Source organism: Sander vitreus, chromosome 12, assembly GCF_031162955.1.
Source record: "Sander vitreus isolate 19-12246 chromosome 12, sanVit1, whole genome shotgun sequence".
Classification (NCBI taxonomy): domain Eukaryota; kingdom Metazoa; phylum Chordata; class Actinopteri; order Perciformes; family Percidae; genus Sander; species Sander vitreus.
The window spans coordinates 24,824,236-24,851,356 of record NC_135866.1 but is presented as its reverse complement, the minus strand read 5'-3'; the positions used below and the strand labels follow the sequence as shown (position 1 = coordinate 24,851,356).

The window sequence follows — 27,121 nt, the reverse complement described above, 5'->3', positions numbered from 1 at the left end:
TCCCAAAAAGCATATAAAGCCCCACGCAAGATTACATATTGATAACAGCCCCTCATATTTGATTAAAACCACCAGGCAACAACATCGCTTCCTTGAAGTAAGGCTCTTTTCTTACTGACGACTTTTTCTTCTTGCACTGCTGCTGATTACATCACAGGAGCATCTTGCCACTGGCACATCTTTTATCCCTGAGATTCAGTGTTTGCTATGTGTGTGTGTGTGTGTGTGTGTGTGTGTGTGTGGGGAAGGCGAGACTTGCAAAGCTTAAATTTTTTTCTTCTATCATGCATCCCCATGAAATGTGAAATCTTGCCAAGAAAGTTTGTAAATCTAATTTCTTATCGCTTTTCACACCGCGTTTGCGGGTTTGAATATATATATATATATATATATATATAGGCCCAGTAACAACCTTGAGCTGAAATGTAAGAAATCACTGTTGGATGAACTTCAAACCTTTTCTATTAGAATTTGACTTGACATTTATGCTGAAAGGTTAGAACACAAAGATGAATGCCATTTGTTCTAACGTCTGCTCCTATCCATTAATAATACATGCTTATTGGTCCGGATTGAAGTTTAGGGTAATGACTATCATTGCAATCAGTGTATTTTAATATTTAGAGCCTTGGTTGGATTTGAATTGATCACACAATCCTCTAGAAGCGAGTCTCTTTATTTCTCTTAAGCCAGAGCAGGCCAAGTTTTCCTTATCAAGGTCATGGTTTGTGTTACTGTATTCCCGTGGTCTTGTTTCATTCAACATGGCCTTCCCTCGGGTTCTGCCTCTCCGCACACTCCCCGCACTACGAGCATTTAGATATGTCAGCAACTAGATGGCACATAATCTATATTTTATAAGGTCTTGATATGATTGGTGGCAGTGAGGGAAGGTCATGCCTTCAGGGGCCCTTGCCATTCTTCCAATGGTTTTCAAGACAAAATCCTCAAACAAAAGCCCTCTAGTCAAGATCTGGATTGGACACAATGAGGCAGATGAGGCAGTGAGTACGGCATCATAGTTTTCAGGGGAGTGGAGATGCGCCGGGTGCTGGAGCGCAGCAATTATTCAGCATGTATTTACTTTGAAAAACATGCGGGGGCTATAATTTATTCAGCACTGAGACACATTCGGGAGCAAGTTCAGTCACAGCTCATCGGGTTGATTTGGTGTAAGAATCGGGAAAATAACTGGTGTGTTTTGGGGGTTTTGGTGAGATAAAAGTTATTAAATGTGAAACGTTTTTAGTAATTTCATACACAGAAGGCCTCCAAATGTTTCTACTTCTTAAAGAGTTGTATTTCAATTGTCTGGTGATATAACTGAGATCTATCTTTTCTGTTGTTGGATGCTGCAGTTCTGTCAGCTTTCACAAACACTTTCTTCAATCATTTGTTGTTGTTTTTTATTAAATTGCTGCTTTCCTCCTCTCTTGATTCTAAAGCAGCTTTAATGAGATTTATTGACATGGATCTTAAGAAACAATATCACCAAAGCTGTAGGATATTATAAAATTGTATAATTCAAAGAAATGGATGTTAGTTTTTTTTTGAGGGACTCGCTCTCGCTCTCTCTCTCTCTCTCTCTCTCTCTCTCTCTCTCTCTCTCTCTCCCCCTTTCTTTATATCACTTGATTCATATTTTATCCCCTTTTTTTTATTAGAAAAGATTGAAATGTTACATTTACAGTCACATTTACTTTGAACGTACACAGCATAAACTACAGTACAACACTCAATACATAGCTCATGAGAGACAAAAGCGAGATGGTGAAGGAGAGGAAAGATAGCAGTTACAATATCAAAAATAGCTAGTAAGTATAAAGCATTCCCCAGAATAAATGAATAAATAAAATAAAAAAGCACCCACAAATCTAAATTCAGGTCAGAATTTTCTGTTTCCCAAGGTGGTCTTGGATGGACAGTGTAATCTGCGACCATGCCTGGATGGTTGTTAGTTATTTTATCCCATGATCTTTGCAAGTGAGGCATTACTTCACATAATCACATCGAATGAATAGGGTAGAATCAGCTGTTTAAATGCAGTGGTATTTAATTTGAAGCTCTTACTCATTACTGTTAAGCATTAACATGCTTATTGTTGCATATTAATTAAACTGGAACGAGGGCTTATGCTGGTGTTATATTAGGCCCATTTTGAAATAGTTTTGTGACAGAGTAGTACATTTTGCTGTGATTGTTTTAATGAAGTTACCACTCAGTGTCCTAAAAAAAATGCTTTCAAAGTACGCATGTCATCCTAAGCATGCTCCAAATAATGGTAATGAAATCCAGTGTTAATACAAATCGTTGACTAGTTTTCCCTTTAGTGCAGTGAGAATATTACAATACCATTAACGATGCATTGTAGGCACAGTGATCGTAGAAAACTGTTGACTGTGCTGGTTGAATTTTTGTATTCTGGGTGTTTCCTCAAGGCAATAATATGGGGTTCACAGACATATCACTCATACAAATGTAGTTAAAGTGTTACTTCCAATATTTGCGTTCTTCCTGGCAGTAAATGACTGATCAGGTCTCTTTTTGAGAGACTTAAATTTTAGATTACTTTTATATAGGAAAAAAGAGAAGTCATCTTCAGTGGCACCTGCTGTACTCATTCAGGGCAGATGGAGGATAAACGATGAAATATCTTTATGATCCTGTGCAGAACAAGTCTCTTTATCAACAGCTTCTGGTCTGAGTTGTTCATCTTCAGAGGTTGGTGAAGGGCATCTACAGCCCATCATTTCACCAGCGTTGTCATCACACCCCCACTCCACTCCCTCCGCCAGGGGACAACATATGAACAGTTAATGCTGACACAGTGGCTTCTTTGCCTTTTGTATGTTTCGTCAGTGTGATTACTCAGCCGTACATGCATGCAGTATAGTCAGACATGTACACTCACACTTCGTTTCACACACAAGCACACATGCAAAATCACTACAAACCGCTGCGGCCGTCACACCTCGACTCTGCTGGGTTTTGACCCGTTGATGTTACTGCACTTTAGCCGCACTTCGTCGCCAAGGTGGTTGCAACAGTGCAACACTTCCTGTCACTTCACTCTTTGTACTGGGCAAAGAGTTTTATGCGTTGTCAGTCTCCATGGGTCTCTTTTCCTGAGTGCTCCTCTGCCTCCACTTCTCTCTCCCTGCCGGTCTCTCTTAGTGTTTTTCAGTGTGTTGACATCATTGTTCGCATTCAACCAACTTCATCATGACTAGATATTCATGAATGCATCTTGTAGTACTGTACGTAGACGTGAAACCTTCATGTGGTGTAGAAAGAAATATATGACAAGGATATGTACAGTCCCTGTGAATAGACTTTATAATGTTAATATTTCCAAGCTGACAAAGTTGCGACAAATGTATAGATGGGTAAAATGTTTGTACTGACTTGTAAAGTTCTGAAGACTGTCTGACATTTTTTTATTTTATTGTTTTTTATATTTTATTTAGGCTTATAACATACTCACAATAAAGAGTACTTTCCTGCCTTGTGCATTTTCAATTCATTATTCATGTAGTTTTAGGGCATTATAAGCCCGTTTTTGACCAACTTGTTCCAGAAACTATTGGGCCACTGGAACTAAACTAGGAACTAAAAGTCAATTTTGCCAACCCTGTCTCCTAGAAATTACTTTCAAATAATACCAAATGCCTTTATTAAATGTATTTTGGAAGAAACTTCTGACTGGATTATGTTACCTGCAGATGTTTTTGTATCGTTTCAGTCTGTGCTCTTACAAGGAATTTGACTCTAATTCTTGCTCTCAATGCACTTACACAGAAATAGACATAACAGCTGAGAACAAGGACAACAAAGATGGGCAAATAAAGGTAGGGCATACATGTTTATATATAATTAATGTATATAAAAAAAGCAACAATTACCAACAGCATAAAATAACAAGTGCCTTTGGTGCCTAAACTGAACCATACCATTTTTTTTTAATGCTTTAGTTAATATTGTAGAAAAAAAAAAAATGCTGTCATTGAATGTTTTGGTGCTACTCTCAGTATGAATATTGTATTCATTAAAACCATTTTAACATTGATAAAAAATAAAAAAAAAAACATAAGCCAGTAGGCATTATGTTTCTCTCCAAATGTAATGTGACAAACTAGTAGTGTATAGATGTCATTTCTAGGAGATGGGGTTGAGAAAAATAACGTTTGATGCTTAAATGGATGGAATGAATGGATGCATGTATGTGTACAAAAGGCTGCAAACTCATCAATCTGCTGATTGTTTTTTTTTTTATTATTATTTATACTTTAAACTTGATAGAAAATTGATTTTGTTTCTCTTATTCATAAGCTAGCTCTCTTGGTCACTGGTCCCCTTCTGTCTCGCTCGTTCATTAGCTCATTTGCACAGGGTTTGTCTCTATCTGGCTGGTTTTATACGATTTGGAAAGCCTACAACTTTACCGTTTATAAAGAAACATTACAAGAAATGTCCCCTAATCTTGATTCTAAAGGAAGGTCTTGTTTACTGTGTGAATGGAAGTGTAAACAAGTTGGAAAAACCAGGGACTCTGAAGATCCTGGTTTCTAAAAAGGTTCCTGGGCATCTGGAAAGTCTTTCTGTGTTAATGAGCTATTAATGTCCTCTGACCTTCAGATGAAGCAAACTCAATTCAAAAAGTATTACTTTACTGCTAGTCTATGTCCACGACGTTCCACTTCCGGGATTGCTCCGGTGCCGGCGGAAATTTCGCCGGATGTCCCCCTTTTTGGCCAATGTCCGTCACCTTACGCTTTCTTTGTGTTGGAATATTAAACTCCGGTGGATTTCTGAGGGCTATGGTTAACTGCTCCTCAGATCTCTGCAGGGTAAATCAAGACAGCTAGCTAGACTATCTGTCCAATCTGAGTTTTCTGTTGCATGACCTTTGAACATAAACATGTTCCACCAAACAAGTTCCTTCCCGAGGCTATTTTGCAGCGGCACTGGGCCCAAGACGATTGTGATTGGTTTAAAGAAATGCCAATAAACCAGAGCACGTTTTTCTCCCATCCCAGAATTCTGTGTGGACTAGCCAGACCCTCCTTCACAGCGCTGTGGAGGAGGGTCTGGCAATGCGGGACTACTTTAGTGCTACAAATATTATTTTGTCAGTTGCACTTATTGTTCTGTTTATGCTCCAAAGGTTTGTTTTCCGTCTTTATTTTTCTGCCCTTAATTTAATTTATTGTTAACAAAATTTTAGGCTCTTATCTGCTGTCAGGAGGCCTTTTCATTAACAGGAATTCTATTAGAAATGGCTTGCAGTGTAAATATGTGAGCTGCGCCAATTCTGTTTTCAACCGTAACTCAAATATAACATCTGAAGCTCAATTAAAATTCAATTTTCAATGCAGACCCTCAATGGTAATCACGTTTAGGAAGGTTTTAATTCATTCCTCGACGCTGATTAATTGTGAGGAATTTCGCCAGCCATTTCCCGTGTTAAACGTCAGTTAATTAGCTGACAACATTGGATGGGATAATTAAAACAGCTGGGGGTCACAGCATGTTACCAGGGGGGAGGCATTTCAGGCTGGGGGCCCCAGTGACAGACCTGCCTGCCTTGTAGCCACCTGCAGCCGCTGTGAGCGGGAGGCTTGTTTTAGATCTAATGAGACACGAGGTTTGAGTCAGAATGTTCCTCTTCATATCTCATTTTTAATATTTGAAAGGCCTGAAGCTGATCGAGAAAGGCCTAATTTCTGTTGGGTCATATAGTACGTACAGTATATCTGTATTTTTTTTAAATGTTTTAATCAAGGCTAGATCTATATACAGTTTATTTTTATTTTATTTTTATGTATATCAAGGCACGTAAAATAGTGTGAGTTGTTTGCACATACTTTTTTATTTTGTAAATTGTACTGGCACTACAGAGTCAGAAACTGCAACTATTGTGTGGAACATTGTATAAATAGGAGTAGGCATCATAACATGTAAAAACATGGTACCAAACTTTCAGTATCTTCACAAACCAAATCAATTTTAAAAGGCTCAAGGTTCTTTATTTTTCCTGTGCACATAACAGAAGTAGTCGTTGGCAATGAAAATCTGAACAATGCTCATCAAATGACTACTAAGAAAATCATGTAAAAGCAAAATCTGAATCCAAGACAAATGAACAATACATGTTAAGATATAGGACTGCAATGTAAACAAATAAAATATAAATGAAGCAATATTTGTGTGGAGAGTTTTGCAAAGGAATAAAACTGAATGTAAACCCCTCTTTGTAAGTTTTCTATGCAACTTAAACGTGAACATGCTTAAACTGTGTGTTTATTCTAGTGCACAGGTCTCCCTTGAAAAAGAGGTCATGATCTGAGTAAGACTACTCTCAAAGGGTTTGGGCTCATGAAATGCTTCAGTGGTTCTGGCTGAGATGGGTTTGCCTTGGTTCAGTTTGGCTTTGTGTATACACAGTCAACATTCATTTCTTTTCATTTACTCATACCAGTAAACCTTGTATATTTGGAATTTAATTAGGCACAGAAAGAGGTGTAAATGAAAGCAAACTGTGCTGTCAGCTGTCTAATTAATACACATCAGGACTGGGTTTATTTATAAAGAGGAGGAGACCTGTGTGGGCAGTGTTTAAATCCAGTAGAACAGCAGGCCTTTTGAGGCAGGCAGTGTGGCAGTGATTCATACAGTAGTTCAACCCACAGTCCCTCTCTCCCCAAGTCCCTCATAATTAAAGTCGAGGCATATGGCCTTGTGACCATGCAAGCACAAAGGTATCTGCTGAACTTTTTTGCCGTCTTATTTTGAGTCGCTGACAACGGTGGTCCCTTCAGCCTTCCTTCAGCGCAGCGGAAATGAAAAGCGTGTCACCTTGAGTCGTCACAAGCCACATCTGCCAGCCTAATTACCACATGCTTAGGCTTATTGATAATGTCTTTGGCAGTTGGTAGCTATATTTGTCTGGCTTCATGGACACAGCCACACCTTCACTTACACTTTCTAACTGTGTGTTTTTAAAAGTGCTGTATAAATAAAGTGTTACTTACTTACTTACTTACTGTTACTTACCTGCCATACAATAGCAAGTCGTTATTACTTTAATACTTACATTGTCTACCAGCTATGATTTTGATCTAAAACGATCAGATGAGGCTGGTCAAATGGCACCAGAAGGTATAACTTAATGATGAGTTGGCACAATGGTGCTGTGTGCAAAATGCCAGCATGGAAACATGCTCGCAACGTTAACATGCGTGCTCACCATCTTAGTTTAGCATCTTTGCAGGCTAACGTTTGTAACTATAATAAGCACAAAAAAGAACAAAGTAGAGCTGAGACTGATGGGAATGCCATTAGCTTTGCCAGTTTTGCACTAGTACTTGCACAAGTACTTGCACTAGATGATCACCATAATTAGTGCAATGTATCCTTTGGGAAACATGAATGTCCAAACCAAATTATTGCAATGCATCTAGTAGTTATCAGGACTTGTCAGGAAGTCTAAACCTGCTGGTCCTGTACCAAGTTTTGTGCCAACCCATCATGAAGACTAGGAATGGCATAAAAAATGGCCCAAAAAAATGAGCCAGAAAGAGGCCCAGGGACCACACTGCCTGGAGGGATAAGAGGATTCTCTGATCTGAAACCTCTTCTTTTCTGCACTAACAGTAGTTCACAGCAACACTAATGTTAGCTTTGGACATGGTCTAAATGTTACATTAGAGGCCACCAAGGACATTTTCTGGTTGAGCTTGGTCCATAGGAACAGTAATGTTGGGATTAGTGTGAGCATTTTGTGGAGAGAACCTGCCTGAAAGGAGATGAGCACAAGTGGTGAAGACCTGTATTATGATAATCTCTCTTTGCCTTGAATTATGGAAAGCATTTGGCCTAGGCTCTAACCTAACCATCCCCATGGTGTCTGCTCATCGTTTTGTTCCAGCAATTTTTTTATTTTATTTTTTATCAGAATTGTCTGGGGAAGAAATCTGTGCTCTTCTGTATTACATTTAGTTTTCCATTAGATTAGAGAATGAGCCTGCTGGATAACTCCTACTATTCCCCCCTCACGTTCTTTACTTCTTCCTCACTCACTCACTTTTCCTCCTTTCTTTCCTGCTAAATCATTCATTCCCAGACTTATCCGAGAGTGAAATGGAGCACAGGCCAGGCTAGTTAATGGCGTTCTATGAGCCATAAGATTACTTTCCTACCTGAGCTCATTCCAATGAATCGTCCTTAGAGAAGCGACTAAAATAACAAAACACTTCCAGTCGAATGGCAAAGTTACAGGAGGACTGTCGGGTGTTTAGACAGACTGCGGTTTCTGTCAGCTCTGTGCGCTCGGTGTCGAGCATCAGCAAGCCCTACACTTGTCTTGATATTCTCTGCACTGCTTCCCGATGGGACAAAGTCACAAATGTTAACAAGATAACTCAATTTACATTCCCCAAGCATTCTAATTTGAGCTGGAGCTTTGAGCTTTTCTTCGTTTTTCTCAATGGAAATCACAAGGGATATTGAGTTTTTTTGCTGACATTTTGGTTCACATCCAACAACTCTGCTATTCCAATTGTTCAGCGTGTTTTGGGATTTCAAGTCTCATTACCAGTTCCACTCATAATCTGACCTATTTAGAAGCTCCATAAAATGGACTTGTCTGCTTTGTTAAAAATTCATCAGCGCCCTGGCTCTTTCTCTATGACCATGTTATTGGTTGGGACCAGACTGGCCACTGACACTTGGACTGACACCTGAACTCACCACTGTCATCACACTCTGCTATATTATAATAATGGCAACAAACTTGCTCTAGGTCCCAGTTTATAGTTTATTTAAAGACTATATTATTCAGTACATTCATATTTTTTTTCACTACTGAGTGCCTAAGGATAGAGCATGTTTTATGGCATGTAACTTAGTGCTAGTACTGTAGTTAAAGGCAGAATAAGTAGGATTGAACGCACCTCTTTTACTTGTGCTTCTGCAAATTTACGTGTTGCAAGGGATACAGCGCTTAACCGATTTCACTATAACCACGCTTTAAAATGTCACAGTTAATCGTAAAAGCTGCGCTACACCAAGTGTTAACTGGCTGCACGTTATGTGTAGCAGTGTGTGTAGTTCTTATTAAACCACCTTGACAACATAAACGCTCATGTGCGCACACGCGCTACACACGTGAATCAAGTCAGACGTGGTCACCGAGTATTGACCGTCAGAGTGACGTACAACGGCGTCCTGTGGTGGAAACACCGGGAAAACGCAGAGCGGAAACAGCCCCTGACCTCACGACAACTGCATAGCTGCAATAGCTGCAACGGGGAATTCAACACAATTTGGTAAGCTTGATGAGTTAACGTTGTTGTTGTTAAGTGTTTGTTAGCTTTTTAACGTACCAATTAGTTAACGTTGCCTGTTTAATGTTAACTCGTACGACTCAAAACTCTGCAACAGCTCAAACATGTCACTGACGTTAGGTACCACTAAACGTTACTTACTTACTCCTCTTCATCCCCTATGGAACATAAGGCTGCAAAGAGATCTCTCCATCGCATATATTCCTTGGCAACATGCTGCGAATCTCCCCATGACAGGTGCATATCAAGGTTTTGCATTTTTCATTAGTTTTTATTTTTATTTTGTTTTGACTTTTTGCTTTCAATTTCAGTTTAGTTTTAATTAGTTTTTAAAGCGGGTTTGCTATCCATCCATCCATCCATCTTCATCCGCTTATCCGGGGTCGGGTCGCGGGGGTAGCAGCTCCAGCAGAGGACCCCAAACTTCCCTTTCCCGGGCCACATTAACCAGCTCCGACTGGGGGATCCCGAAGCGTTCCCAGGCCAGGTTAGAGATATAATCCCTCCACCTAGTCCTAGGTCTCCCCCGAGGCCTCCTCCCAGCTGGACGTGCCTGGAACACCTCCCTAGGGAGGCGCCCAGGGGGCATCCTTACCAGATGCCCGAACCACCTCAACTGGCTCCTTTCGACGCAAAGGAGCAGCGGCTCTACTCCGAGCTCCTCACGGATAACTGAGCTTCTCACCCTATCTCTAACGGAGACGCCAGCTACACTCTTGAGGAAACCCATTTTGGCCGCTTGTACCCTGGATCTTGTTCTTTCGGTCATGACCCAGCCTTCATGACCATAGGTGAGGGTAGGAACAAAAACTGACCGGTAGATTGAGAGCTTTGCCTTCTGGCTCAGCTCTCTTTTCGTCACAACGGTGCGATAAATTGAATGTAATACCGCACCTGCTGTGCCGATTCTCAGACCAATCTCCCGCTCCATTGTCCCCTCACTCGCGAACAAGACCCCAAGGTACTTCAACTCCTTCACTTGGGGTAAGGACTCATTCCCTACCTGGAGAAGGCACTCCATCGGTTTCCTGCTGAGAACCATGGCCTCCGATTTAGAGGTGCTGATCCTCATCCCAGCCGCTTCACACTCGGCTGCGAACCGATCCAGTGAGTGCTGAAGGTCACAGGCCGATGATGCCATCAGGACCACATCATCTGCAAAAAGCAGCGATGAGATCCCCAGCCCACAGAACTGCAACCCCTCTCCACCCCGACTACGCCTCGATATCCTGTCCATAAATACTACAAACAGGATTGGTGACAAAGCGCAGCCCTGGCGGAGGCCAACTCTCACCTGAAACGAGTCCGACTTACTGCACACAGCTCTCGCTTTGGTCGTACAGAGATTGGATGGCCCTGAGAAGGGACCCCCTCACCCCGTACTCCCACAGCACCTCCCACAGTATCTCCCGGGGCACCCGGTCATACGCCTTCTCCAGATCCACAAAACACATGTAGACTGGTTGGGCATACTCCCAGGCTCCCTCCAGGATCCTTGCGAGAGTAAAGATGTCAGGAATCCTGCTTCCTAGGTTCACTTTCTGCCTCAGTTTCTGTTTTCACCTGTGAGTCTGTGTTTTTCTGAGTTCCTGAACGCATCCTGTCTAGTTGCCTGGCAACGAAGCAAGGCGGGAGAATCTGCAATCACACTCACCTGTATCTCATCTGCAATCTGCACACCTGGTCCTGATCATCACCTCTCCACCATTTAAGCCGTGAACTGACATCCATTCTCTGCTGAATTGTTATCCTCACCAGTATGTTTGCTAGAGTGCCAGTTAGGAAGTTTGAGAAGTTTGTTCTGCTCTTTTGTGACGTTTTACCGTTGCTAATCTGCCTGTTCCTCTGTCTTCAGTTTTGGAACCTGGAAGATTCTCTCCATCACCGTCTGGTCGTCTGCATCACCTTTATTACTGAGTCTGCACTAATCCGTCAGCCGACTCAATTCCACCCACTGCCTCACCAGCTGGATTCCCCTGCTTCCACGTACCAAAACCAAATAAATACTTACCTTTTTTCCACTCTACTTACCTTGTCCTTGTCTGCTTTTGGGTTCCTGTCCTAGTGAAGCGTGACAAAAGCTCTGGTCCGTTGTTCCACGACCAGGACGGAATCCGCATTGTTCCTCTTCAACCTGAGATTTGACTATCGACCGAACCCTCCTTTCCAGCACCTTGGAGTAGACTTTACCGGGGAGGCTGAGAAGTGTGATACCCCTGTAATTGGCAAACACCCTCTGGTCCCCCTTTTTAAAAAGGGGAACCACCACCCCAGTCTGCCACTCCTTAGGCACCGTCCCAGACTTCCACGCAATGTTGAAGAGGCGTGTCAACCAAGACATCCCCTCCACACCCAGAGCTTTAAGCATTTCTGGACGGATATCATCAATTCCTGGGGCTTTGCCACTGTGGAGTTGTTTAACTACCTCAGCAACCTCCACCAGGGAAATTGACGACAATCCCCCATCATCTTCCAGCTCTGCATCTACCATAGAGGGCGTATTAGTCGGATTTAGGAGTTCCTCAACGTGCTCCTTCCACCGCCCTATTACCTCCTCAGTTGAGGTCAACAGCGTCCCATTCTTACTGTACACAGCTTGGATGGTTCCCCGCTTCCCCCTCCTGAGGTGGCGAACGGTTTTCCAGAAGCACCTTGGTGCCGACCGAAAGTCCTTCTCCATGTCTTCTCCGAACTTCTCCCACACACGCTGCTTTGCCTCTTTCACGGCAGAGGCTGCAGCCCTTCGGTACCTTGCAACTGCCTCCGGAGCCGTCTGGGATAACATATCCCGGAAAGACTCCTTCTTCAGTCGGACGGCTTCCCTGACCACCGGTGTCCACCATGGTGTTCGTGGGTTACCGCCCCTTGAGGCACCTAAGACCCTAAGACCACAGCTCCTCACCGCAGCTTCAGCAATGGAAACTTTGAACATTGTCCACTCGGGTTCAATGCCCCCAGCCTCCACAGGGGTGCACGAAAAGCTCCGCCGGAGGTGTGAGTTGAAAGTCTGTCAGGTTTGCTAGTTTAGTTTATTTTTTGAAAATGCTTAGTTTTAGGTTAGTTTTTATTAGTTTCAGTCTTAGTTTTAGTCTTTTTTTGTAATATGGGTTATTTGTCGGGGGATTCAAAAAGATCAGACAAAGTATTGTGTAACTCAACAAAAACCATGTACACCTGTAGTGTTCTCTGTCCTGCTGTTGTCTCTGTCATGCTGCCTGGCCCTGTATCCATACATCCATGCCTGTAACGTTACCGGGGTTAGCTTCTGTTTCGGTGAAAGGGGGCTTTGCTTTCTTCTTTACCTTGTTAAGGTAAGCTAGGTTAGCCTCCTAGCTTGTGTGCGCTTCTCAAATGTACTTTCAAATTCGTGTGATTTTTCCCTGTAATAAATTGACCACATATTTTACCATCTTCCACTGCAAGGCACTTTATCTGACACAGTCATAATCAAATAGGACTGCCGCTTTCTTCCGACTTTCGGTACCGCTATGATGCCAGGCGAGAGGGACGGAGCCACGGACATGTTGTGTTCAATTTGACGTGGAATGTCGGAATTTCTGGATTCCCAATCGGAAACTATAAATGTCATGGTCGGACAGATATAACGTTATATGCTCTATGAAAGATCGACAAAGACATTAACTTTGTAATAAAACTTTATTTTATTTTAGTTAGTTTTGCAAATAGACATTAAATCGTTTTTTTGTAATGCCTCGTTTTTATTTTTATTTCAGTTAACAGTTTTTTTCCCACCTAGTTTTCATTATTTCGTTAGTTTTCGTTAACGATTATAACCTTGGTGCATATTGTCTAGCTGAGCAGCTCCTCCAACTTTTAGACACACCAGCTATCCGTTTCTAGAAGGGCCAACTTCTTCTTAAGGACAGCACTTTGTTAAAGGCATACTATGTAACTTTTCCCTCTCGGTCCCCCTACAGGTTGTCCCATTGGAACTACAGCCGCGTAAAAAAACAAGGATGACAGCAGCTAGCAGCTGATCTGATGACAGCAAGGGTCCCAGGTTAAGAGGTCCCGGAGGTTTGGCCTACTAAGTAGCCTGCCTGCAATTTTAAGCGAGAACAAAAATACATAGTTTTTATTCAGACTTTTGTATACATTATATATATTCTAATGTATATCATAATTTTTTTTAACCTGTGTGTTTTTACTGAGGGATGCCCGGACCCCAGGTTGGGAACCACTGCCTTAAGTGGTGTGATTGATTCACCTCTAGTCTCTAATCTTTTCAAAAATACCAAACATACTGACAAAACAATCGTGGTCAGGAAAATACCAATATGTTCTGTACAATGCAGCTTGTGCTAGTCTTAACATCAGTGTATTTTGAATAAGCAGAGAAATTCAACTTCCCAGAGTTTAAAGAGATTTTTGAGAATACTTTCCCCATGTGACCTTGTATGTAATTGCACAACAAAGTAATTCTGTGTGACAAGGTGCTGGAAAATGGGGGGGCGGAGAAACAATCTTCATGCAGGTTAACTTGGGTGTTTTTATCTTTCTATTTGGAAACTGAAAAAGCAGACAATTTAACAAAGATGGATCACTGAGTGAAAAACTCCAATAGTTGGGAATTGAACTCTGGTCCTCATTGGAGGATTCAAAGGACTGGAGAGTTTACATCCCAATGGACGACTTCACACAGACTTGCTCTCACAGAGTTGGAATATTGATTACATTTTGCTTTGATTTATGTAACTGCTATACACTCTAGGCCCAGCATTGTATCACCTATTTGAGTTTCAAATATAAAGTTTGTAGACAGCTCTGGCATTATTCTGTGACAATACGCTCACGAAGGAAATAAAACTGCTTTTAAAATCCATTTCAGCTGTAGTGTATAACATGCAGTTCTGTGCCCTTCACAAGTTTTATGTTTAATATCACCATTAGTCACACAGTTAGCCTTATTAGATTCCCCCCACCATGCATTTCATCTGCATTAGTATAGCTGTGATCAGGGTAGCCCTTTTTTTATTTTTATTTTTTTAATCAAATTCTACCGCTGAAGAAACGTCAGTCATTCTGAGCTCAAGTGCAGAAAAATGTATGAGGGTACCACTCAAACATTTCTCATTGTTCAGATAGAGTGCAGTACATTTCTCTAAATGTATGCACCGTACTGTAAATAGCTGGAAAACACCATAAGTAAGCAGTAAATCTACACTGACGTGATTTTTAGTTAAAGATGGAAGAATTAGAAAATGGAAGAGCAATGACACCTGAATTACATCAGTCTCATCAGTTGTTACTAAGCTAATTAACCAATGGTTGTACTCAAATAGTTTACTGGGTAAAGGTAGTAATACCAAACTGTAAAGACAAACTGTCCTGCATTTATAAGTCACAGTAAAATCTTCTCAAAATCTAATTTACTATTTCTCAAAGAGGGTTGGAGACCATCTGTGACCCAACTGTTCTAAAGGGTTAGACAACTCAGGTTTGCATTAAAGCCTTAACTCCCAAATTGATTGAGAGCTCTTTTTGATACGCACTAACACTATCAAGAACTACATCAGTGTCTGCAGTGTTTTATGATGCTGTTAAATGTTTGTTTAAAGACACAGACGCATGATTTAAAATATAAAGTTATGACAAACACAGGACTTTCCATATGTAACTGGTGTGAATAGTAAATATAATCTGTATATGTTACTGTATAAAAACTGAGTTACAAGGAACAGTGGTGTAATCAATACAACAGTAACGGTACAGTACTAAATCCTACATTTATAATGGTATATATGGTTCTATATGGTTCTTTGAATTGTTTTCACTGTCCAAAAGATGTTTTCATTCAATTTTGGATTACATGATATTATATGTATATCCCATATGTACCTCCTTTGTATACAGTACATTATACAATGGACAAAATATTTACCATGTTGAAAATTCCTTTCAATATAATGCAGTCCAATACAACACCACAACAAATGTACAACCACAAGTCAACACGCAAACAAGTAGCTGATTAAGGAATGTCCATTGCATCATACAGGTGTTTCCGGTCACGTAGGGAATTTTTTTTTTGCAGTTTGTCAAAGCACGTTGGATTACTTGTAGTGTTTTTAAAGTGCCCATATTATGAAAAAAACACTTTTTCTCGGATTTGGGGTGTTATTTTGTGTCTCTGGTGCTTCCACACGCATACAAACTTTGAAAAAAATCCATCCATGCTGTTTTGAGTGAGATACGGTTTCTGAATGTGTCCTGCCTTCAGTCTCCGGGTGAGCTGTTCAAAATCGGCACGGCTTGTGACGTCACAAGCCGAAGCGAGCTGGCTAACCGTTAGCTCGTAGCATGCTACCTCGTTCTCAATAGCAAAGCACTGCTACAACACACACAAGTTCACCATAATCTACAAAAGAACTACTTACATGTAACACCGAAGTTGTAGAAACAGCCTTTCTTTTACTGTCTATGGAGCTAGCTAGCTGACATGATCTACATCTGAGCTACTGAGCATGTGCAATCAAAGATTGTACAGAAGAAGAAAAGAGGTCTTACTCTGTAGCTAAAACAGAGACCAGGTGAAAAGAGGATCTGCAGCAGTGAGAGAGCAGTGCAGTACAACAAAAATATGGTGTTTTTGGAAAATTAAACCATGTAAACCTATTCTGGTACAACCTTAAAATACAATTATGAACCTGAAAATGAGCATAATATGGGCGCTTTAATACTTAATCCACACTTTTCAGTTAGTAAATTATGTTTACAGTCGCCTTATTACATTATTAATTGATCCTGCGGGACCAGTCTATATGCAATCGGACTGCCCCCTGAAAGTCAAAGATTTTAATAATCAGTCGCAGACCCCTTAGTTCTTTTTTTTATTTTGACTTTTTTTTTATTTCTGAAGAAGTAACTGCAGAGTAAGCGCTCCTCGCTTTCACCATGCTTAATACAGGCAGGAGGAAGAGACGCTTTACCCCGTCGGGCTCCAAGATAACATTATCTTCCACTTTCTGCTTAGAAGTGGTGAATTTACAGTTCACAGCAACATAATACTGTATGATATAATCTCCGGTCTCACTGTAGTCCCCCTTTGTAAGCATGCATCACCTCCAGAGGGCTGACTTGAACGTCGCTGTCACCCTGAACTTTCCGCCGAACCCCTGGAAAAAGGAATAAATAGTCGAATATTCGTAGTGAACAACCAAATCAGAGTTGGGTACAGCCCTAATATACAGAAGTCTTACAACAGAAGTTATTTTCCTTTTTGCAGAGAAAAAATAGCAATTTTATCATGTAGATACATGAAAAATCAATGGCCCCCAACTAAGAGGCAGTATCGTTTTCACCCGCCATCGCACCATCATCGCCATATGGACTCGGAATTTGCAACGACATGGAGAGATCGAGGGCATGCAACTGAGAGTAGTTCTACTACAGTACCAACAATACAAAGCCAATGCATGTAGTTTACGATGCATTTTATGAATTTGTGAATGAGGCATGATCAAGCTAAAACTGGTAAAGTTGCTCTTTAAAGTCAAACGATGCATTAAAATGATTTTTTCATTGTACAACTGTAATCCTCAATGTTGCAACTGCAGCCATTACTATTTCCATCTGAGATGTGGTGGAGTAAAAATATAAGGTCTCACAATACAGGAATACTCAAAGTATGGTTCTAGTACCTCAAAATAGAATTTGTTGCACTACCTGAGTAAATCTATTCAGTAACTCGGCCCTCAACCAAAGCTATTGCTGTTCTTAATGGATCTTTACAGAAAAAGAGTCAGCGCCATGGCAGTGTTGTAAAACAGCCATGTTGCTCCACCATCAACTGCTTTTATGCACAAATCGTTTATGTGTTAGCTTTTGAAAAATATATTTTTATGGTATAAAAGACATTTTGAATGCCTTGTATTTTTCCAAAGGAAATCAGCTGTAGTACATAGCGCAGCCCTGACCATGCTGCTTCTCTTAAAGGCTCTGGCACCGACTGCATGTAGAGAGACTGTGAACTTGGGATGTTTGCAAAGCGAAGTTCAGTCAAATTATTCATTCTGTCAGACAATGAGAGCAGAGCACCCCAGGGCTAAAAGGGAGACAAGGCCTTTCAGCAAGAAGAATACGCTGCGCTACTGTATATGTTTTGGGCTTGTTATTCATTTTCACTAAAGGAGGAGGGGGCTGGGGATGGGGAGGTTATGTAGTGGTGTGCTCTCATTCTCTCTGTGCTGGGGAATATATCTATCGTTCCAGGGAGCCATTTCCCATAAGAGGGGATAAATGGATGTAGCTGAAGGTGAGGACAATGCAGGAACATCACATTTAGAGGCTTATTCATCAAGTTCATAGATGGTGTCAGGCTACTGCCAAATGTTGCATTTTCGCAGCATGCCTGTAAAAGAACTGATACTGGCCTTGCATCCCAACAATCATCATACTTCATATCTAATGTTTGTCTCATTGTTGATGCTCAAAATATATAATACATGGTTGCATTTATTGCTCAACTCTTGTGATGTTTTTATTATAGAATTGTTCCAACTTTAATACAATTGGACCACGACCAACTCCATCTAAACCTTGTCTTGAAGGTCCAATATTACATTAATTGTCAGCATCATTCTTGTATTTTTGTTTTTTTACATTTTACATGCTGTAATGTTAAAAAAAAGCGTTCTTTTTCTCATACTGTCTGTCTAAATATACCTGGTGTGAAACGCTCTGTTTTAGCACCTGTCTCTTAAGCCACCCTCCCGAAAAAGCCCAGTCTGCTCTAAATTGGTCAGCGTTGACGGGTCTGCCACATCCACGCTCTTAGCGTCCCTGCACCTTCATTGCAGCCGGGGAATGACTGTAACTGCACTAACGAACTCTAACCTATACATAATATAGTTGTGACATCACAACCGTATGGAAGTCCTGATGGCTTGTTTAAGGGTACAGTTTCTGAATCTGGGTGGTGTGTCTTTGTGGATTGAGCATGTTGATACTTTTACAGTATTTATATAGCACCTTGACCTGCTTTATAATACAAAAGATATTGAAGTATCACTTCTTACAATATGGGACCTTTTTTTAAGTTTAAAACATTTTCAATGTTGTATGTCTCGTCTTAAGCCCCCTGCACCTCGATACATGTTGAGCTCATGCCTGAATAACCCCCCTGAGTCACTTTTCCATAGAAGTCGTGAGCTTGGTTTAGACGTAGTAACATTATTCTAACCAGTCTAATATGAATTAGAGCCCGACCGATATATCGGCGGGCCGAAATTATTGGCCGATATTAGGCATTTTCCAAACTGTCTGCATCGGCATTTATAATGGCCGATAAATGAATATTTAAAAAATAAAATAAAAACGGACGAAACACCCTTCAACCATGTTATGAGTGTTGGTGTTGCATAGTTTGTCCACCAGAGGTCGCTCTACAACATCCCTGTTGGCAACACTCGTTTAACCCTTTAAGTTTCATATCTTAAGTTTGTATTTTTATACATTTTATTTATCAGAACTTTAATATATTTTCATGTTCCTCTGTTCTGTTGTGACAATAAAACAAACAAGTTTATTTTTAAACTGCATTATCATATTATTTTAGTGAGGACTCATAAATAACTACAAATAACAAATGTTAGGGAAATCAGTTTGTTTTGTTACGCGTTTCTGGATTATTTTTTTTTAAAATATATATCGGCCGATATATCGGAATATCGGATTTTTAAATCACCAAATATTTGTATCGATATTAAAAATCCTTTATCGGTCGGGCTCTAATATGAATTGAAGTCTCATTAACATGAAGGCAAGAGCAGCACAAGACATAAGACATAATTATTCCATGTGTTAAATTTGCAGAGCTGCATTTACCTATTTATTGTCTTACTTTTATGTCTCAATTTATCTTTCTCATACATGCCCATAAAAATCTCTCATACGCACACAAATGTATTTTTTGCTCCCTGTTTGTCCCTCTCTGCCCCCTCTTCCGTGTCTGTGCTTGCAGGAAAACGTGTCTCAGTCACACAAGCATCATCCAGATACCTTCTGGATGTGCTTGTGAACACGGTGGGGGCAGTCATGGTGATGTATGGCTGTAATCCCACCGCTGCAGCATGACACGGCTGTCAGTTGCCATGGGAGACAAGATGATTTATATTTTACAGCTGTGCTAACGGCCCGATATAAGTGATGTTGATGTTAAAGGCCTGATCCTGCATTCTTATGCAAAAAATAGGATGGGGGTGGGGTCCTGCCACTAATTAGAACAAATGAAGACAGACACTTTCACTTGCTTGGCTTTCATAATTTTAAGTTTGTAATGATAAAATAGTTTTATGTAACCACCAATAACCAAAACAGAAGGGAGGGAAATTATGTATTCACTCCAAGTATTGTTCACTAATAATCTCTGCTCTATCACTTTATGCTCTATCTATAATTGATCGGTTATAAAAAAAAAAACTGGTTGGTCCTTTAACGCTAACCTGTCTTAGAATAGCTAGGTCTCTGTGCATGATGAAGGTTTCCTCTTCCTCATGTGTCCCAGTGCAGTTTTATTTATGTTGCACTTTACCTTCCACTGAATATTTGTTGCCGCTGATAAGATGACAAGACATTGGTCAGTGGACCAAGATGCATGCGTAACGTTTGATAGTGTGCAGTACGTCAAAATGAAAGAGAAAAAAAAACAAAAAAAAAAAAACATCCATGCATGGGTGACTTCCTCAGGCAGAGGAGATATTGGCATTATTGATTTAAGTATGAGATAGGGTTGGTACATGGAGCTAAATCAACATACTGGGCTTTAAAGAAACACTGTGTTAAAGCAACATGAAAACATATTTGCAGTATGACAGTATTAGTTTAAGCTTGACTCAAGTGTTGGTTGTTTTAGGTGGTGTGTTAAATCTTATAGATGACTGGGAAAACAAACGGTACATCAAAGACACAGGTATCTCTGAATTGCCAGCTCTCGCTTTGCCCTCTGTGAGTGATCTTCTTGGCAATTTAAATTGAGATTCCTTTAATTGATGTATTTGATGTCATTGCACCTGCTTGGGTTTAATAACCCTCTGATAAGCAAAAGGCACCACGGAGAAATGCCGAATCCGTAGTGATCTAGAAAAGGAAAATGGTGAAAAACAAAACTTCAGATTCACCTTTTTTTTATTTTTTATAGCGGACTTAGTCTATATCCACGAAGTTCCACTTCCGGGATTGCTCTCGTTCTGCTGGATGTCACTATTTTCAGATGTCCGTTACCTTCCGCTTTCTTTGTGTTCTTTGTGTTCATTTTAACGCCGGTGGATTTCTGAGGACTATGGTTAACTGCTCCTCAGATCTCTGCAGGGTAAATCCAGACAGCTAACTAGACTATCTGTCTAATCTGAGCTTCTGTCGCACGACTAAAACTACTTTTGAACATACACACGTTCCACCAAAACAAGTTCCTTCCCGAGGCTATTTTGCAGAGGCACCGTGGCTCCGCTCGGCACCGCCCAAGACGATTCTGATTGGTTTAAAGAAATTCCAATAAACCAGATCACATTTTTCTCCCATCCTGGATTGCTGTGTGGACTTGCCAGACCTGACCAGTCTGGCAATGCGAGACTATAGCAGACTAGGCAATTCTTCTTTTCTAACATCATCGCCATAATGCACCTTCTCTTTTTAGTACAATCGATAGGCTGATCAATCCCTCCACACCAATTGCATTTGAACTTCTTTACACCAATAAATGCAATGATTTCTAAAATGTAAATTTACCGCAGTTTGCTGAGTTATTCAGAAATAAAATTCAAGGTATTAGATCAGCTGTTAAAAGTTCAATGTCAATGCAAGAAATTCCCATCTACAATCACATGGAAGGAATATAAATGGCAAGAGTTGATGCTATTCAGTGCCGAACTCTGGAAGAAATTGTGCAGCATCTTAACATATCCACCTGCTGTCTTGACGCTTTACCAACAAGCTTCTGCTTTGCGACAGAGTGCCTAATAACTCTTTTACCAGGTAATTTCCCTGAAGCTTTGAAAACTGCAGTTCTCAAGCCTCTCCTAATAAAACCGTGATTACCAGCCACAGACCAATATCAAACCTTACCTAATAGTCTTTTCTCAGCACTCCCCAAAAACAAATCCCAGACAACTTCAGCTCTTTCAGAAATATGCTGTGTAGTAACTGCGGACCACAGACAGGATTTTTTTCATATTGGTGTTTGATGGCATTTTATCAAATCTGAATCATGTATCAAATCTGACACCTTTCGTCAAATCGATTTGGGTTCATTTTTATTTGTAAATGCAGTTCAAATAAAACACAAGCTTCAATTGAGATCTGTACTTTTTGTTGGTTGAGTAGGCAGAAACACTACACATTTGAGTGGCAGCCTAATAATTGTTCACAACCCGTAGATGCATGAGATGGGCAGCATAAATATATAACTGACACATAATAACCGGTAGACGCTGCTTATGTTTCACACCCTATTTAGCATGCAGCTTGTGTGTCGGTTGGTCTGTCAGTTGGTTGACAACTATGTGATGACTTTGGTGATCCTTTGACTTTTCCTCTAACGAAACGTTATCACTTATCGTGTGAATTGATTCCAAATTGTCTAGATTTATTGGCACAAAATGTGGTACAGACATTCATAGTTCCCAGATGGTGGATGGCAGGTGATGGCTGACATGCGATTTCGAGTGAAATGTCTCAACAGCTGTTGTCATAGATTACTATGAAATTTTGGTAGACCCATTCATGTTCCTCTCAGGATGAAGTAATCGTCTTGGTGATCCCCTATCTTAGCAACACAGTCATTGTCAAATATATGTCTTGTTCACAACCACTGGCTCCTAATACTGGAGGTCCCAATTCAGAACTATTAAGTTTCTAAAGACAAATGATTGATTATGATATGCATCAACAACCTCGTAACTTGGAGACTGCCTCTCCTGACATGCTAAACGATGTTACCCAGCTTAACTGTTCCATTCGAGATTATCTTTGTTGGTCTTGGCAAACTACACAACAACGTTGCTCACTCATGATCATAGAGTGATGTTTATTGATAGTTATAATATAATGTTATTTAGCTACAGCTGATATAATCTACTGCTGGCAGTGTTTGTCATTTTAACTTGGAGAGCATTACTGGCTTAAAATTAGCTACCTGCTACCTCAATGTATTGCTAATATAAAGAGCAAGGAGAGACAAGAGATTTGATGAGAGATTAGTTGGCCTTGGAGTATTTTATCAATCTGGATCCAGATCTAGTTGACAAAAATTTATTTCCAACAATTTTGATAATCAATTAGTACGGGTGTAACGATTCACAAAATTCACGGTTCAGTTCAATACGAGACAGTAGTGTCACAGTTTGGTACGTTTTCAGTACAGCAAAAAAAGAAATGTACTTGATTTTTACAATTTTTTTTAATTTATTAAAACTAAAATCAAGTATGATTATTATTTTTTTTACTTTGAACAATGACAGAGCTATACTAGCTTTGTGTAGCCCTTGACGTCCTGCCGTCTGCTGTCAGAGCAACAGCTGGTGCTTCGGACAATTGGTTCTCTATTTGGGCTTTTGTGGTTTTTGTACAAACCAGGAATTGCGGTCAGGCTGAAATGGGCTCGTGAAGGAGTAGTGTAACGAGGCTCAATTACTTAAAACATGTTCGTAAAACCTTCATTTTCCACTACAGAGTAGGGTCTCATATCCGCGGCTATAAATGTACCAATTGCCGCAGTGATGTCTTTTGCCCTGTTTGAATTAGTTGGAAATTGCTGCTTAAATGCTGCGGGGATAGTTTGTAGCGTGTGTTGCTTCTTGTTTTTGTCTAGTTCCAGTTATTGACACACTGAGGTGATGTTGGCGTAAATTAGTTGACATGTTTGTAGTATTCCCACTGGTGTAGCCTATTCTCGTGTAGCAGATGCAACGTACCGTTGTTTTTATCCACCACTCTCTTGCCTTCAACCTCATAACTTACAGGAAACCAAAGTGGCTCCAAACGCCAGACCTGTTGGTTATTGGAGCAACTGTTCCACTGAAATAGATAGTCAGGATTGTGTGAGGACAAAAAGTATAAAGGAGGAGTTATTCTGATAGTTCACCGAGAAACCTTGGCATATACATTTGGTGCATGTCAACTGTTCTCCCTTTCATGAAAGTTTTTGTTGTTGTGTGAATAAAGCTGCATTAGTCTGAACTCGTACTCAGCATTTGTTAAAGTCTTCATCTCATTTCCAGATATTGCCCCATATCAACGTTGTTTGGGCTGCCTTGTTGAGTGCAGCGGCACTGAGAACATTATATTTCACACAATTTAAGCTCTTTTTTTTCTAAATGAAATAGGATTAGTCCAACTAATCGTTCGGTTTGTAATGCGTACCTAATCGAAAGCCTCGTACCGAACGGTTCAATACAGATACATTTATCGTTACACCCCTATCAATTAGTTATTATTTATCAAGCAAAAATAACAAACATTAACTAAAGGCTGCACACATTCTCTCAGCTTTATTAACTTGTCTTTCTTTGAACAGAAATTGTTGTCTGATTGAGTCTAGGTTATCACAACAACTTTTAATATTACTCATTTTGCATCAATAACGCCTTTCTCATTGTCGAAGTGGGACGTCTTCTATGTGATTAAAAAGTGAATATTTTTATAGCTTCTAAATTAAGAAGTTATTATACCATCATATTGTCTCCCAGCTTTATGGTTGTTGTGTTTCATCTCTTTCAAATGTTGATTAGGCACTAAAGGTACATTTCTTTTTATTTTTAAATAGACATGATCATGAGATGTCAAAACTTCTCAGATCCAGACTCCGCTCCGTGTTCATTTTACATATATCCTTCTACTTGCTTTTGTACATCATCTGAATGTGATCATTTTCATTGTCATGCCGGAACCTTGTGCTACAAATAGAGAATGTTGCAGAAATGGATGAAAATTGTTTTTTTGGTTTGACACAATTTCCTTAGTGGGAAAAGGGAAAAGTTAACGGTATCTGGGGTATGCCGTTTATATGAAAATACTCGCGTTTAATATAAATGTGCTGCATATTCAAGTGAGATGTTGGCCTTCACTTTCATCAAACACTGAAGACATCATCCTGCCTTTTACTATATCACTATTTTGGAATAGATTTTATGTTAATAATTTCCTGTGTTTTTTTTTCTGTAAATTCGCGCTCCACTTTGATCTAACACTGGAGACTTTGCTTGCTTCTCTCTCCTGTCATCTCAATATCATATTAATATTTATCAAATATTCTTCCTGATTCTTCAGGTAAAGTAAACAAGAATTAGATGTCCTTTGATCTAGCCCTGAAGACTGCAATCTCCTCCACTGTAGGAGTTTCTGTATGATTTTGCAGGTGTGGTGGTGAACTCCCGTGAATCACGCTTTAGTCTTGCACTAAGGATTGCATCCGTATTTATAGATGTGGGGTTTTTTTGGTGTGTTTTTGCAGGTATGGTGAACTACAGCGAGGTGTCTGGCTACCCCCTTGTTCAGCACTGGAGTCTTCGTTCTGTGCAGTACCACGTCAAACTCAATCAGTGGGTCCTCTCTCAAGGTAAATCACTCTGCACCTCTGGCAACTAATTATATATAATATAAAATGTATATATATATATATATATTTTTTTTTCTTCTTTTTTTATTATTACTGATTGTTTATTTATGCTGGAGGAAACCACACTCGCGTCTCTGTGGCATTAACTCTCACGCTCTCCACAGAGAGACAGCACCGTCGGCTATCAATTATTTATCACATTGTAATTAATGTGACACATCAAGGTTAGCAGCTCATCATAACTGCTTGGGCACTTTGTTTAATTTTCATTTTTGATCAGCTATGTGATTAACAGTCATACTGACATCTTATGATTTGTCTGGTATATAGTCCTCTCTTGTGCTTTAAGTTACTGTTGTGACACCTTTATTCGTCTTTCAGTGCCAAATTTATTTTAGACAGAGGTGGACGAAGATCTTTTACTTAAAGGTATAATATGCAGTATTACTAAAAAACTATTTATAGAATAATACAAACGTAATCCCTCTCAATCATCACTAATAATCCACTACAAGTGTGTGGTGGTGTCTGTATCTGCAGAGACCCTGCCCTCTGCCTGTATTTTCTCTTTTTTTTGTTATTTTTGTGAGTGTGGGACGTTAATGGACAAAGAGCCTTTGGGCACGATGTGGGTGTGTAACACCCAGCCAGTAACAGTGTTCAGGTTGTGCAGCTCGTTTTCATTCCCAGGTACCGCCGCTTTGTCATGCCTCTTAATGTCTCAACTGACACAAAGGTTTAACTCGTGCACACACACACACACACACACACACACAGGATAAGCTCTGCATTCACACAAAATCCGGCAATGTGGCATCTTCCCGGGATGTGTTTGTAGAACTTGAGTTAATGTACTTGGTTACTTTCTACCACTGAGTTTAGATTGGAAAATAAACTAACAGATGAATGTCTTGGCAGAAAAACATTTCTAAATCTGTTCTTACTGGCAAGAGTTTTATGGTAATACTGTTCATATACATATATATATATATACTAGGGCTGTCAGCATTAACGCGTTTTATATATATATATATATATATATATATATAGTTGTCTCATCGGATGTTAATCACCCACCGTTAATGTAATTCATTTAGCCTGGATGCAAACCGAACTTAGCCCCTCCCACAACATTCAAGGTCGGGAAATTCTGACTAGAATCTGAGTATGACCATGTCAGGCTATAATTCATTGTCTTTGGGAAAAGTAAAAAAAACTAACAGAAGAATTGCATCTTTCAGGCACTAGCTACATTGCGGCACACAACAGTGGTGGCTGGAAGAGCTGTCATCCCGTCTTTGAAAGGACACTTTCATACGTTTATCTATCGTGTTATTAGTCAAGTCAAAGTATTACAAGTAAAAAAATTAACATAAACATTACCATAAACAACACAGCAACGACGAAAATGGATGTTTTGACGACAAGCATTCAATGGTAACATACGGTAGCACAGCATTCTACGATAACCGGAAGTTTACATCAATCCTGAGATTTAACCGGAAATACGTCATGCTCGCCTGTGCATATCGCCTTATAGGCTGAGCTAAGAGCTAACGGCGGAGCAAACAGCGAAGCAAACGGGCCTGGAGGCCATTTGTGGTCGAGGTGAGAAAGGATACAGCTACGTCCGTGTTTGGTTGTATATGGAAGGGACTAGTTTGCTTCGTGTGGACTCACTGGACCAACTGACTCGACATGTAGGCGGAGCTCGGGAGCTTCAGAGCTAAGGGCAGAGCTACAGATTAGGTGTCCCTAAAGAACCGCGTGTCTAACAGTAGTTCCGCATTACATTAATTAATTTGCACGCAAGTTTTATTTATTTTTATACCGTGTATTCTCCGTGTAAATTCATGTACCGAACCGAGACGTACCGTTTTGGTTCAATACAATAATAATAATATTATTATTATTATTATTGGGGCGTTTCATTCAATTTTGAAAACAAATGAGGGGGGTGCTGTCGCAGCGTCATGGGTGCGGCGTATATTTCCCTGCTTTTTTGTCCTTTGCCAATCACACCTAATGATAAAGGCAGATAAATGAATATTTATTTAAAAAACAAAATAAAAATGGACGAAACACCCTTCAACCATGTTATGAGTGTTGGCATTGCATAGTTTGTCCACCAGAGGTCGCTCTACAACATCCCTGTTGGCAACACTCTGATTTTTTTTGTTGTGTTTTTGTTCAAAGGACTTTAAGT

At 40.1% G+C, this 27,121-nt stretch overlaps 1 protein-coding gene across 1 annotated transcript in view; it reads left to right on the top strand.

Annotated features, from left to right (window-relative positions):
- astn1 (astrotactin 1) overlaps positions 1–27,121 on the top strand; it is a 402,453-nt gene that overhangs the window by 213,017 nt on the left and 162,315 nt on the right. The window contains exon 16 of the mRNA XM_078264989.1: positions 24,811–24,915. Within this exon, the coding sequence (XP_078121115.1) occupies positions 24,811–24,915 (105 nt within the window). The remainder of the gene's footprint in view (positions 1–24,810; positions 24,916–27,121) is intronic.